At 42.1% G+C, this 13,103-nt stretch overlaps 1 protein-coding gene across 10 annotated transcripts in view; it reads left to right on the forward strand.

The window, feature by feature from the left end:
- Positions 1-838: 838 nt before the first annotated feature.
- The window catches only part of VPS13B (vacuolar protein sorting 13 homolog B), a 485,868-nt gene continuing 473,603 nt past the window's right edge, over positions 839-13,103 (forward strand). For 3 of the 10 annotated variants that reach the window (XM_042465697.1, XM_042465696.1, XM_042465698.1), the window contains exons 1-3: positions 873-1,039; positions 3,281-3,447; positions 12,552-12,695. In XM_042465697.1, coding sequence (XP_042321631.1) covers positions 3,301-3,447; positions 12,552-12,695 — 291 coding nt within the window. In that variant the 5' untranslated portion in view covers positions 873-1,039; positions 3,281-3,300. Of the gene's footprint in view, positions 1,040-3,280; positions 3,448-12,551; positions 12,696-13,103 lie in introns of all 10 variants that reach the window. The other 7 variants (XR_006103742.1, XR_006103744.1, XM_042465703.1 and 4 more) reach the window with 6 other exon arrangements.

A 13,103-nucleotide genomic window follows, 5' to 3' on the forward strand; every position in this document is an offset into this window, starting at 1 on the left:
AACTTAAAAAGACTTGAAGGCAAAGAACAACAAAGATCCCTCTAATCTAATCTAATCCGCCCTGACAAAGGCTGCATCTGCACTGCAGAAATAACCCACTTTAACACCACTTTCAACTGCCATGGCTCCCTGCTGTGGGATTCTGGGGATTGTAGTTTGTTGACTTTCTTCCCACTTTATTCACTGTCCAGTTTTCACATCCTAACATAGAAATGGGAAACAGGAATGCATGGACAACCCTAATCTTGGTATCCAACAATGTACCTTTACACTTGAGGATCTACAACTCCCAGAATTCTACCACTCCCAGAATTACAAACTACAGCTCCTAGAATTCCCTAGCACTGAGCCATGGCAGTTAAAGTGGTGTCAAAGGGGATTATTTTTAGACCCATGGCACTCAAACTGTGTGCCCTTTAAGAAGAGCTTGTGGACTTCATCTCCCAGAAGCCTCAGCCATGTGGGCCAATAACCTGGGATTCTGGGAGCTGGAGTCCAAAAAACCAAAATCCATTAAAAGAGCACATTTTGGGGACCACTGTTTTGGATCTTAGGGAACTGTAGGTATACATGTTTCTCTCATACTTCTGTCTATGAGCTCTGGTGCTACAACAATAAGCTACAACAGTTCCCAGGATTCCCTAGTGCACTGAGTTAAAATGGCCTCCAAGGGGATTATGAAAGTGAGTCTGAGGAGATTCTAACTGGGAAGGGGCGGGGCTACGGGGAAGGGGGAGGAGCCAATGGTTCAGAGTCGACGGTAGTCGACGGTAGTCGACTCTGAGCCGCTGGCTCCTCCCCTTCGCCTTAGCCACGCCCAGTTTCCCCGAGGGAGTCTCTCGCTTTAACAAGACTTCCGCCGGAAGTGTCATATTCAAACACGTCCGACGACGCCAAGGGGGGAATATTTACGCCGAGACACCAGTCCTGGGATAGAACCCGGAAGTGTCTTAGAGGCTGAGGATGGCGGAGTCTTCAGAGGAGTGACCCAGGGCTTGAGGAGCCTCTTTGGCGGCTGCCTTGGACCAAGGAGCGGCAGGTGAGGAGGGAAAGGGACGGTGCGAGACATACGTATGGCCCTTTGGCAGAAGAAGGTCCAAAACAGTGGCCCCCAAATTGTTCCCTTTAAGCCTGTAAGGGATTTTGGACTACATCTCCCAGAATCCCAGGCTATTGGCCAACGTGGCTGAGGCTTCTGGGAGATGAAGTCCAAAATCTCTTAAAGGGCCACAGTAGGGACACTGCTTTAGTCTATGGAAGCTCGTGCTTGGTAGAGGAATAAAGTAGGTTTAACTGCTTTGTCCTAATAATGGTCCAAAACTCACTGCAGGAATAACCCAGTTTGAGGCCGCTTTAACTGCCCTGGCTCAGTGCTAGGGAATCCTGGGAATTATTGTTGTGGCTCCAGAGCTATCTCTGACTGAAGGCTAAATAGTAGTCTCACAAAACTACAGTTCACTGTCAGGAAGTTCTTCCTAATCTTTGGGCGAAATCACTTTTCCCTGTAGTTTCAGCCTGTGGCTCTAGCCTCCGGAGCAGAGGAAAACACGCTTACTCCATCCTCAATATGACAGCAATATTCAGATACATCTGAGGAAGTAGACTGAAGTCTACGAAAGCTCATGCTGCTAGTTTCTTTCAGTCAGTCTTAAACGTGCTGCAAGATCTCTCTATGTATTGATCCTTTCAAATATCATGCCAAGGTCGTGGGATTATGTGTGTTACAGAATGGTACTGAATGTTTTTATTTATTTATTTCTCTTTTTCCCCACTCTTTTCTCAGTGTAACCCCCAAGGTACATTACAGTCTGAGTTAAGTCAACCTATTGCATGAAACTAACCAGTTATGATGTTGCAGGGGTAGCAGTGTGGTCCATTTAACAAATACAAACAAAAATCCATCAGTGATACCTTTACTGGCCAACCGAAATGCACAATATACTTGTTGCAAGCTTTCAAAGCTCCATTGACTTCTTCATCAGGCAAGATGTTACAAACCAAACAAGAGGGGGAAAACAATTGGAGATGTTAGTCAGATGCCTGCAGAAGATATCCTCCCCAGCATTTTTACTAAGCACTGAAACAACATGCAGACATTTGACTAACATCTCCAGTTGTTTTTTCTTCTTCTCCTGTTTGGTTTGTAACATCTTGCCTGATAAAGAAGCCCATGGAGCTTTGAAAGCTTGCAACGAGTATATTGTACATTTCACTTGGTCAATAAAGGTATCACTGATAGTTATCTTGTTATAAAACAGTGAATTACATAAAGCATTTATTAAACCTGAGCACTGAATTTAAATTAAAAAAAGGTATTTACAAACTTAATGGGGGCGAGGGGAGTACAAGAACTACCATAAAATGATCTAGCCTCCTGTGGAAGGGAGTCTAAAAGCTTAGGAGCAACCACTGACAAGACCCACTCTCATGTTGCCTCCAGATGAATACTTGTTCTGGCACAGGCTTAGGAGTAATTGGTGCAGATATATCATGCCATCATAACAGAAATATAAATAGTGTTCAGCCTTTGGCCCCAGATCTCTCTCTCTCTCTCTCTCTCTCTCTCTCTCTCTGAAGCCTGGACCATGGCCTCTGAAAGCAGTATTAGATTAAACCAAGTTTAATGTTACCAATTCTATTGCAGCCCAGTTTTGTTCATTCTCGCTGGAAGCTATTAGATAGATAAAGTTTGGATTTAGGGGAGAAACCGATTGCCAAGAAGGGGAAGCTTGAAACCGCCCCTTCTGAATACGGATTGGGGCCACAGCAAGCACATGCCTCAGCCCCAGTATGCCTTCAACTCCACTGAAAAAGGAGCGGATAAGATCCACTCCTTTTTCAACTGGGGAAAGGACAGCTTTGCCAGCCCTGCCATGGCCACGTGGTGGGGCTTCATGACACTCCAGTGGTGTGTAAACACATGCATCATGGTCAGCTGGGTGGCTTCAAGCTGGCTTCCTGGCATCATCGAAGCATGCAGTGTCTAAACACCATGCACCAGTGACACCCAGAAGCGGGCTTATTTCTCCCGTCTGTTTGGGCTCTGAGTGACCAAGACTATAGAGCTACAGCTGTTTTTTTGGGAAAAATCATCACTGAACTAGGAGAGATGGCTCAATAGACATATATATGATTGCACTGTTAGACTTGTAGGTTAACATGTATGAGTGTTGGTGTTTAACTCTAACAGATGTGATTTAGATTCCTTGTCAACAGTAGTATTAGGTGTGTTCTAAACTGTGTATTGGGCATACTAAGAAGATATATGTGTCTCTTTTAGGTTCTATCATCAAAGGCACCATGCTGGAGTCATATGTGACTCCTATTCTAATGAGCTATGTGAATCGCTACATTAAGAACTTGAAGCCTTCGGATCTACAGCTGTCACTCTGGGGAGGAGATGTGGTTCTTAGCAAACTTGAACTGAAGCTTGATGTACTTGAACAGGTATGTTCTCATTCTTGCTATTTTGTCCTTTAATTAAATAAAATTAAATTTCAGTGTAGGTTTATTACTCTCTGTGAACATTACCACAATAAAGGCCAGCATGCTTGGAACAGAATAACGTGAATTTGGGATGATGCCTTACTTTGGGGATATGTATTCCCCCCCCCCCACTCAATTAACTGCTATTGTCAGGTAGCTAATCACATAGATGCCTGAAAGGTGTGTATATTTCTCCATTGTGGAGTGTTGGAAGTCAGAACTGGTGTAGTACAGTTTGCTGCTGTTGCTAATTGCCCTTGAGTTTTCCTTGACTTATGGCAACCCTGTGGATGAGACCTGCAAGACCCCCCTGTCCTCCACTGCTCTGCTTGAGTCCTGCAGGCCCAGGCCTGTGGCCTTTCTGATTGATTCCAGCCATCTAGCATATGGTCTCCCTCACTTTCCATTCCCCTCTACCTTTCCTAGTATTACTGTCTTTTCCAATAATTCAAGCCTTCTGATGATGTGGTTGGAGTACCACAACTTCAGTCCAGTTGTCCTGTCTTCCAGGGAGAGTTTGGGTTTGATCTGTCCTAGAACCATTTGTTTGTCCTCTGGGCCATCCACTGTATCCTTAGCACTCTCTTTCAGCACCTGGTCTCGAATAGGTTTTCTTTCTGTTGGCTTTCTTCACTATCAGCTCTCACATCTGTACATGGTGATGGGGCACATGATGGCTTGGACTATCCTTACTTTAGTGTTCAGAGTTATATCTTTACAGTTTAGGATCTTGTGCAGTTCTTTCTTACCTGCTCTTCCCAGCCCCAGTCTTTTTCTAATTTCTTGACTGCAGTCTCCATTCCTGATCAATGTTTTATCCATAGTATGAGAACTCTTTGACTATTTCAATTTTCTTGTTATCTAGGATGATTTCTTGGTCATTATTATTATTATTATTATTTTAATATTCAACAGTAAGTCTGCCTTGGCACTTTCCTCCTTGACCGTCTTCAGTAATTGCCCCAGGTCTTCTCTGATGGCCTTCTAGTAGTACTGTGTTGTCTGATTATCTTAGGTTGTTAATGTTCCTTCCTCTCATCTTCTTTCCTCTTGTCTCTGAGTCTAAGCCTGCTCTGCATATGATATTTTCTATATACAGGTTGAATAAATAGGGTGATAGTATGCAGCCTTGCCTGGCCCCCTTGCTGATTAGGAAACATTCTGTTTTTCCTTATCGAGAATCATAGAACCATAGAATAATAGAGTTGGAAGAGACTGCAAGGGCCATCCAGTCCAACCCCCTGCCATGCAGGAAATCCAAATCAAAGCATACCTGACAGATGGCCATCCAGCCTCTGTTTCAAGACCTCAAAGGAGGGCGATTCCACTACACTCCAAGGGAGTGTGTTCCACTGTCAGACAGCTCTTACTGTCAGGAAGTTCTTCCTAATGTTGAGGTGGAATTTCTTTTCCTGTAGCTTGCATCCATTGTTCCGGGTCCTGTTCTCTGGAGCAGCAGAAAATAAGCTTGCTCCCTCAATATGACATCCCTTCAAATATTTAAAGAGGGCTATCATATAACCTCTTAACCTTCTCTTCTCCAGGCTAAACATCCCCAGCTCCCTAAGTCATTCCTCATAGGGCATGGCTTCCAGACCCTTCACCTTTTTAGTCGCTCTCCTTTGAACATGCTCCAGTTTCTCCACATCCTTTTTAAATTGTGGTGCCCAGAACTGGACACAATAGTCCAGGTGGGGCACTATTACTTTCCTTGATCTAGACACTATACTTTTATTTATGCAGCCTAAAATTGCATTGGCCTTTTTAGCTGCTTCGTCGCACTGTTGACTCATGTTCAACTTGTGGCCTACTTGAGTTCTGATGACAGCCTCTTGGCCTTGTTCTAAGAACAGATTTTTCATCAGGACAATCAAATTTAGTGGTACTTCCATTTCTTTTATTTGAAGTACAGTGCACCCTTGTTTTACGTGAGGGATCCGTTCCGGACCACCACCCCCCCCGGTGTAAAACAAAAAATGTGTATGCTTGAGCCCCAGTACAAGTAATGGGGCTTGTGCTCATGGCGGCATGTGGCACTGCTTTCAGCATATGCTGAAAGCAGTGTATAATGCGCCCATGTATGATGCGGGCACACTGTATTTATACCCCGCTCTTCAGCCACAAAGGCTATCATTTATTTGAGAACATTCCATAACTTTGCTGTAGTCAGTAAAATACATGCACATTTTCTTTTGGAAAATGAAACAGATAGAGTCATAGAACTGAATAGAACAGAATCAGAGAGTTGGAAGAGACCTCAAGGACCATCCAGTCCAATCCTCTGCCATGCAGGAACACACAATGAAAGCATTCAACAGATGGCCATCCATCTTCTGTTTAAAACGTAGAAAGAAGGCAACTCCACTACTCTCTGAGGGAGTGTGTTCCACTGTGGAACAGCTCTTACTCTTAGGAAGTTCATCCTAATGTTATGTGGAATCCCTTTTCCTATATACAGATACATACATTATTCCGGTAAACAAAAAGATTAGGAATGTTTAGTCCTCTAAGACAAAATGTAGATTTTACTGTGGCAATTTGTCCAGATGAAGAAAGTTTTATGTTGGTTATTCCTCACAGTAGAGCTGCCTATAGGGGTTATTAGATGGAGACTATTTTGACAGGCAGTTTATTCAATTTCTACTGTACATTCTTAGAATCTCTCTAGAAAATATGTCCCATATACACAAGATGCAGTTATTTATTTCCTTTTCTTATTGGTTTTTCTTGCGGAGAATGAATATACAGTAGAGTTCCTATTATCCGACATAAACGGGCTGGCTGATAGTCAGATAACTGAAAATGTTGGATAATCTGGAGGGTCCAAGAAGTAGTCCCCAATGATGGTGTGTGCGCACCCACACCGCCATTGGAAACAAAAGTCCCTCGCCTCCCCTCCCCTCTTCCTCCTCCTTCCTTCCTTCCTTCCTTCCTTCCTTCCTTCACCCATGCCTAGAAGCCCACTCCCACAGCCGGTGACACCGGGGGCGGGAACACCACTTGTTCCACTCACCTGTGATGCCAACAACTCCCTGTGGCACAAGAACAAATATGCATTTGGAATCTTGTAAGGAGGGCAAATTATTGAATAAGCAAATTTCAGCTTGCAATGGAAAGGGTTAAACACTTAATAGTTCCAAATGTATCCCTACAAACCTTCTTTTCCATAGAAGTGACCATGTAGCTTGCATTTCTGAATTCTATAGCATGTAAACAATGCAGCCCTGTTTTAAGATTGGCTGAATTAGTTCAGTCATATATGTATAGCAATCACTTGATGCTTTGATGGTTCCTGAGTGGCAAAGTTATCAGGTTGCAATCCAAGGAAAGGGCATGTATTTTGAAAACCCAGCTCTACAGCTACTGCAGACATGTGTGCTGTATCACTTCTTGCTGCTGCTGTGAAGAGTAATCGATAAAGAAGGTGGGTTAACAAGGAGGTGAAGAACATGGTCATGTTCAGACCCCAGATATGCTGAATCCTACTTATTGTTGTGCTGGTGTGTATGTGTGTAATATATGTTTTAATCTGGTTTTAAAATTCTTTAATTGTTTAATCTTGATTTACCTTTTGTGTTTTGTGAATTTTTAACAATTTGTTTTAAACTTGTAAGCCACTTTATGTTTCAAACTGGGAAAAAGGCAGGGTAGAAGTAGTAGTAGTATTTATTTATTTATGATATTTATACCCCGCCCTTCAGCCCTAATGGCTATCAGAGTGGCTTACAATTATTATTTTAATTAGACGGCTCCCTGCCCTCAAGCATACAATCTAAAAGACACGACACAAAAGGAGACGGGAATGGTGGTGGGAAAAGGGATGATGTCCAGTGGTTATTCTCTCCCTCTGAGGCCTGGACCAAGGCAGATGGACTGGAGGGAGGGCTCTGCTTCTTCAGGCTAGCCCTGATCGAGCTGGGCCTGCCTGTTCACTCCCTCGCAGGCTGAAAGATGACAGTTATCATGGAGGGAGGGAGGGAGGGAGGGAGGGTGGTGGTGGTGGTGATGATGATGATGATGAAGAAGAAGAATTTTGTGAGGGAGTATGTGTTCCCCACAGATTATTCTCCTCCTCAGTGCTTTTTGAGGTGTGCTTTCCCTTTTCCCTGTCTTCTCCCTTGGTTTGTGTTTCTTTTCTCCACTGAGGCTGCTTCTGCACTGCAGAAATAATGTAGTTCGAGATTGCTTTAACTGCCCTGGCTCAGTGCCATGGAATTATTGAAGATAATTAGCATTCTCTTTCAGAGGGCTTTGGTGCCACAACAAACCACATATCCCAGGTTTCCATAGCATGGAGTCATGACAGTTAATGCTGTGTCGAACTGCATTAATTCTGCTGTGCAGATGCAGCCTGACACTGCAGTTCTGTGTGCACTTGGGCCTCATGGAACAGTGAAAATTGTTTCTAAGGCCTATTACAGACTGCCAAAATAAAGCTGCTTCGGGTCTCTTTGGAGGTATGCTGTTTAAATGATGCACGCATCCTACGAATCCGGAACCTGCACCAAAGCTGCACTCCAGTGCTTAGGAATGGAGTGTGGCTTTGGCGCAACCTCCAGACTCTTAGGACCCATGCATCATTTAAATAGCATACCTCCAAAGAGACCCGAAGCAGCTTTATTTTGGCAGTCTGTAACAGGCCTATGTAACTGTGTGTAGGCTCAGGCTGCAAGAAAATGTCTTGTCCTTCAGAACAGTGTTACTCAAAGTGATGATTTGTGAAGACATTGGCTGCCAGTCCCTAGTGAGTTTCCGGGAAAGGAAACAACAGCCAATGGGCACAAACATAGTACCAGTCCCTGGTACATGGGGAGGAACCCTGCTGACTATGATATCAAATAGCTTAAAAAGCACTACTTTCAAATACAAAACATGCCTGGGAATACTTTTTCTGCATCTGTATCCATTTACTATGACTCTGTACATATATTTACCCCATATTCCATGGGATTCAAATTTGAGAAAGATATGATTTGAAATGGAAATAAAGGGGTTAATAGCTGAAAATCTGTGCCTTATTTTGTTGATTAAATTTCATAGTCATTACAACTATGCCTAAGTCAGGTTCCAAAGAGTTCCAGCTGAGCTATGTCATTAGTATGACTTTGAATCTCTGCTCAGTTTCAGAAGTGGCTTGCCATATGATGTGTAGGGGGTGAGGAGGAGGCAGCTTTACAAAGAACGTGTTCTGCATTCTACCATAAATGCTTTAAAATGACATGAGCAGAATGAATGCCAGAGTTTCCAAAATACTTTGCTGAACTGAATGCATTTCTAATATTTTGAGATATTTTGTAAGATACAAAACCAGTGTGTTGTAACTTCCTTGCCTTTAAAGGAAAAACGCACTTTTCTTTGAATAATCCTTCATGTTTGTCGTCGTCGTCGTCATCATCATCATAATTGCATCCACCATTTCCCCAGAACCAGGACTTAAGGTGTCTTACAAATTAAATACAAATACATCATACAAAACGTACATGCAAAGCATAAAAAAAGTTGACACTGAAAAGGCATTAAACTATTAATAACATTAAAACCAATTTAAAACATATAGTTAAAATAACAAAAATCAATTAAAACATACAACTTACACAGGTAAAGTTTATTTTATGACATTGGATGACATTTCTGCCTATCACTTTGACAAATAGCTGTGCCTTTATTTATCTGCCAAGCTTTGAAAAGAAATCAGTTTCCATATGTGTGGTTAACTGTACCATCCTATACATGTCTGCACAGAATTACATACTGTTGTCTTGATTGAGACTAACTCCCAGGCTGAGTAGGCTTATCAATTATTTCATTATGATATGTAAAATAAATTTGGCATTCATCATTGTGCAGGTCCGTTTGAAATGTGAATCTTTGATTTAGCTTTTAGCACCAATGGAATATTAATTCTAGATTTAGTAAACAGAAAAATGGGTACCATAGAGTGCAGGGGACAGTTTTTCTGCATCACCCCCAAACTGGCTAATGAGTGGCTGAAAATAAACCCAGAAGAAATTTACAATTTCTGTTTATGGCCAATTTTATTATGTTTTGGGGTGGGTGGGAACATGTTTAAGAGCTAGCGTGAAGTAGTGTTTTGAGTGTTGGACTATGATTCTGAGAGACCAGGGTGCAAATCTTTGCTCAGCTATGGGAACTGCCTAGGTAACCATTGGAAACTCACACTTTCCAAATCTCAGAGGAAGGCAATAGCAAATCCTGTCTGAACAAATCTTGTCAAGAAAAGCCTAGGACAGGTTTACCTTAAGGTCACTATAAGTAAGAAAGTATTAGGAGCCACACAAAACATACACAGTGAGTATTTTGAAGGTATTCACTACTCCTAGAGGGTTTCAAGTGCTGCTGTGAACCAGTTTTGCATTCACCCTCCATTTGGGGAGGGGGAGGGAGTAGAGGCTGGAAGAGTTTGGTAGGGATCTGGGTTAATTACAGCTGTCCCTCCGTTTTCACAGACTTTGAATCTGCATCCCTTGCTCATTTGTGGGCAGCAAATGGAGGGGGACCAAATGGGGCGCGTGCCGCCATTCCAGCCAATGGTCTTTAATACCAGCAATTTTCTGTTTTTGCGGGGAAGGTCTGGAACAGATCCCCCATGCAAACGGAGGGGCTCCTGTACATAGTTCCTAGGGTCATGGTCCATGCTTCAGTCCCCCCCCCCCCAAGTTAAAATATGGCCTGAGTGCTTGAATCTTTGCACATGATGAAAACCAGTATTTTACCCTTTTCTGTTTTGTCGGAAAGCCCTTCTTACTACGATTACTAATTCTTTCTTAACACTATTGGAAGGTGAACTGGCTGTTAGTCAGACTTCATAATGGCATTTTTGTATAACATGCTGTCAGGGACGTAGCTAGGATTTTAGGAAGGGGGGGTCCAGACTAAGTGCCACCATTATAATGAGGCTTGGGTGCAGCAGCGCAGCAGCACACACCATTCATTTTTCTAATGGAAGGGGGGGTCCGGACCCCAAGAACCCCCCCCCTTGGCTACGTCCCTGATGCTGGCTGTGCTATGGGTAACACAAACACACACACCATGGATGTTCAGTTTACTTTTCAGTCCTCTGATTTCAGCTTTGATGCTGATTTGAATTCAGTATTTTGATGTGCTCTCTTTCCCCATACAGGCATACCTCAGTTAACAAAGCTTCTGACAAAGAAGCTACTGTTTACAACACTTTTCCTGCCCACCCAGCCGCATTTCTTTTCCTTGTCTTTTGTCTTTGTGGAAGATGTTTTAAAATGGCATTGGCAGGGTGGTGAAGGCCTGGAGAATACAGACTTTCAGTTACTGGGTTGCAGCAGTGAGTCTGAAGTAAACAGTGCAATAAAGCTTGATGAGGGAAAGAAAGGGATTTTTTCAGCCAATCTTACTCTAGTTGTGTTTGCTTGCCTACAACAGGCAAAGTAACAGCAACTACCACTAGAAATCCTTCCTGAGCATGCAAAGGACAGAGGGCATGGGGAAAAGTGATTTAGCTTGCCTCACGAGGTACCTACAACACATTCAAAAAGCATAGAACTGTAATGTGAAGTCGAAGGCTTTCGTGGATGGCATCCATAGTTTTTTGTGGGTTTTTCAGGCTATGTGGCTATGTTCAAGAAGAGTTTCTTCCTGACGTTTCGCCAGCATCTGTGGCTGGCAACATCAGAGAATGCTCACCTGGAAAGGAGTGGGTATATGTATATTGTGTGACCTGGGAAGGCAGGAGTGATTTGCATGTGGATTTTTCTGTTGCTAATAGCAGGCCTCAGGGTGGGAGGGTCTGCAAAGGAGGATTAGTGTCTGCTTGATTAGTGCTCATTGTCTGCTGGGAAACCCCAGACCCTGGGAGATTTCTCATTTGCATTTGTTGAGTCTTTATCTTGCTATCTTTCAGGACTGGTCGCCAAACCTTGTTTACTTTAAGGGTTTCCTCTTTCCTGTTGAAATTGTCCAGGTGTTTGTGGATTTCAATGGCTTTCCTATGTATCCTGACATGGTAGTTGTTGGTATGGTCCAGAATTTCAGTGTTTTTGAACAGTATTTTATTCCCAGAACATGTTACAAACCATCCTGGGCATAAAATAGTGTACAACTACTTATATATCCGTAAAATATATGGTACTCTCCTATCTCCCTAATTCATTTCATCAACAACAACAAAATTGTGTGTGTATGTTTGAATGTATGTATAAGTAGACTGCAGATGGAATACTGGATCACAGCAAATTTTTCAAAAGTGTCTTTTGTAAATTACCTGTTCAGGTTGCCCTTGGTAAATACAGTTGTGTATTTGGAGGTACTCTCAGGATCAGTTTTCTAGCTGTAGAATTTACCCTGAAGGTTTATGTTAAACCTTTCAGCCTAATGATTTTCTGAAATCCCTGTTTGATCTTTATTCAGTGAAATAGGGTTTTACTAGTCACTGATGAGTTAGAATACAGAATACAGTACAGTTGTACTTTCTTCAAGCATAAATGCCTGCACATGACTGTAGAGTGTGTGTGTATGAAATACAACTTTATCAATGCATGTTGATGATACTCCTGAAGATTGCAATAGTTTGCTCTTGTATATAATTGTGTGTTGTTTGATATTGACCATAGAAATAACTGTGCAAGACGTGGTTACGCTTTATGTTCATTTACTTGCATTTCTTCTTATTTCTACTCTCTTACGCTGCCTGATACTTTTTCAGATATCTAGCCATGCCCTGGTAGTGGCGGTTGAAATGCATGCAGAACCAACATATTGTAACCCACATTAATACACACAACTTCATGAGATGATATTTGTGGCTCCTAGTTTTTCTTTCTAGCCCAAGAGCCAGTTGTTTTAAAAATGCAGCAGAGAACTTTGACTACACAATTCATATATTCTGTAAATCATGGACTTTGCAGGATCCACTTATTTAATATGAAGGTGAGAATTAATTGCATAGGAAACTTATGTGATATAGGACACTAATTACCTTTCAACTGGAAAGTTTTTAACAGGCAAACAAGTTAAATTATATATTGGTCATTATATAACTAACTTGGTCATTTCCTGTAACTTTTGTTTTCAAGGAGCTGAAATTACCATTTACATTTTTAAGTGGACATATTCATGAATTGCGTATCCACGTACCATGGACAAAGCTTGGTTCAGAGCCAGTCGTAATCACAATCAATACGATGGAATGCATCTTGAAGCTGAAGGATGGAGCCCAGGTAAAACAGAACTTGCAAATCTAAATAAGGGAGCAGGTGTGAATTAATCCCCCCCCCCCCGAAACTTTTGATTTGGCTGGCTACAAGTGGCTGCTTTTTTATTCTTCTTCTGAGTTTTTTTACATTTACTGAGAATATTTGTGTACTGCCACAAAGTTGTGGATGCCAGTTCAGTTTTCCCCCCTTCATTACATCACTTTTGCTCCAAGTCATCTTAATGCATTTTTCCTGGACTTTTCTTCTTTCTATTTTCTACCAGTTGAGAGAATGGATTGTTTTACTGTAGTTGAGTACTGGCATACTTGCAATATCAGAAAGTGATGTAGGACTGAATTTTAATTTCTAATATTAGAATATTGTATTCTTTCATACCAGTGCTCTAAATTGGGTTTAAGTGATTTAACATCC

This window comes from Sceloporus undulatus, chromosome 4 (assembly GCF_019175285.1).
Source record: "Sceloporus undulatus isolate JIND9_A2432 ecotype Alabama chromosome 4, SceUnd_v1.1, whole genome shotgun sequence".
NCBI lineage: Eukaryota > Metazoa > Chordata > Lepidosauria > Squamata > Phrynosomatidae > Sceloporus > Sceloporus undulatus.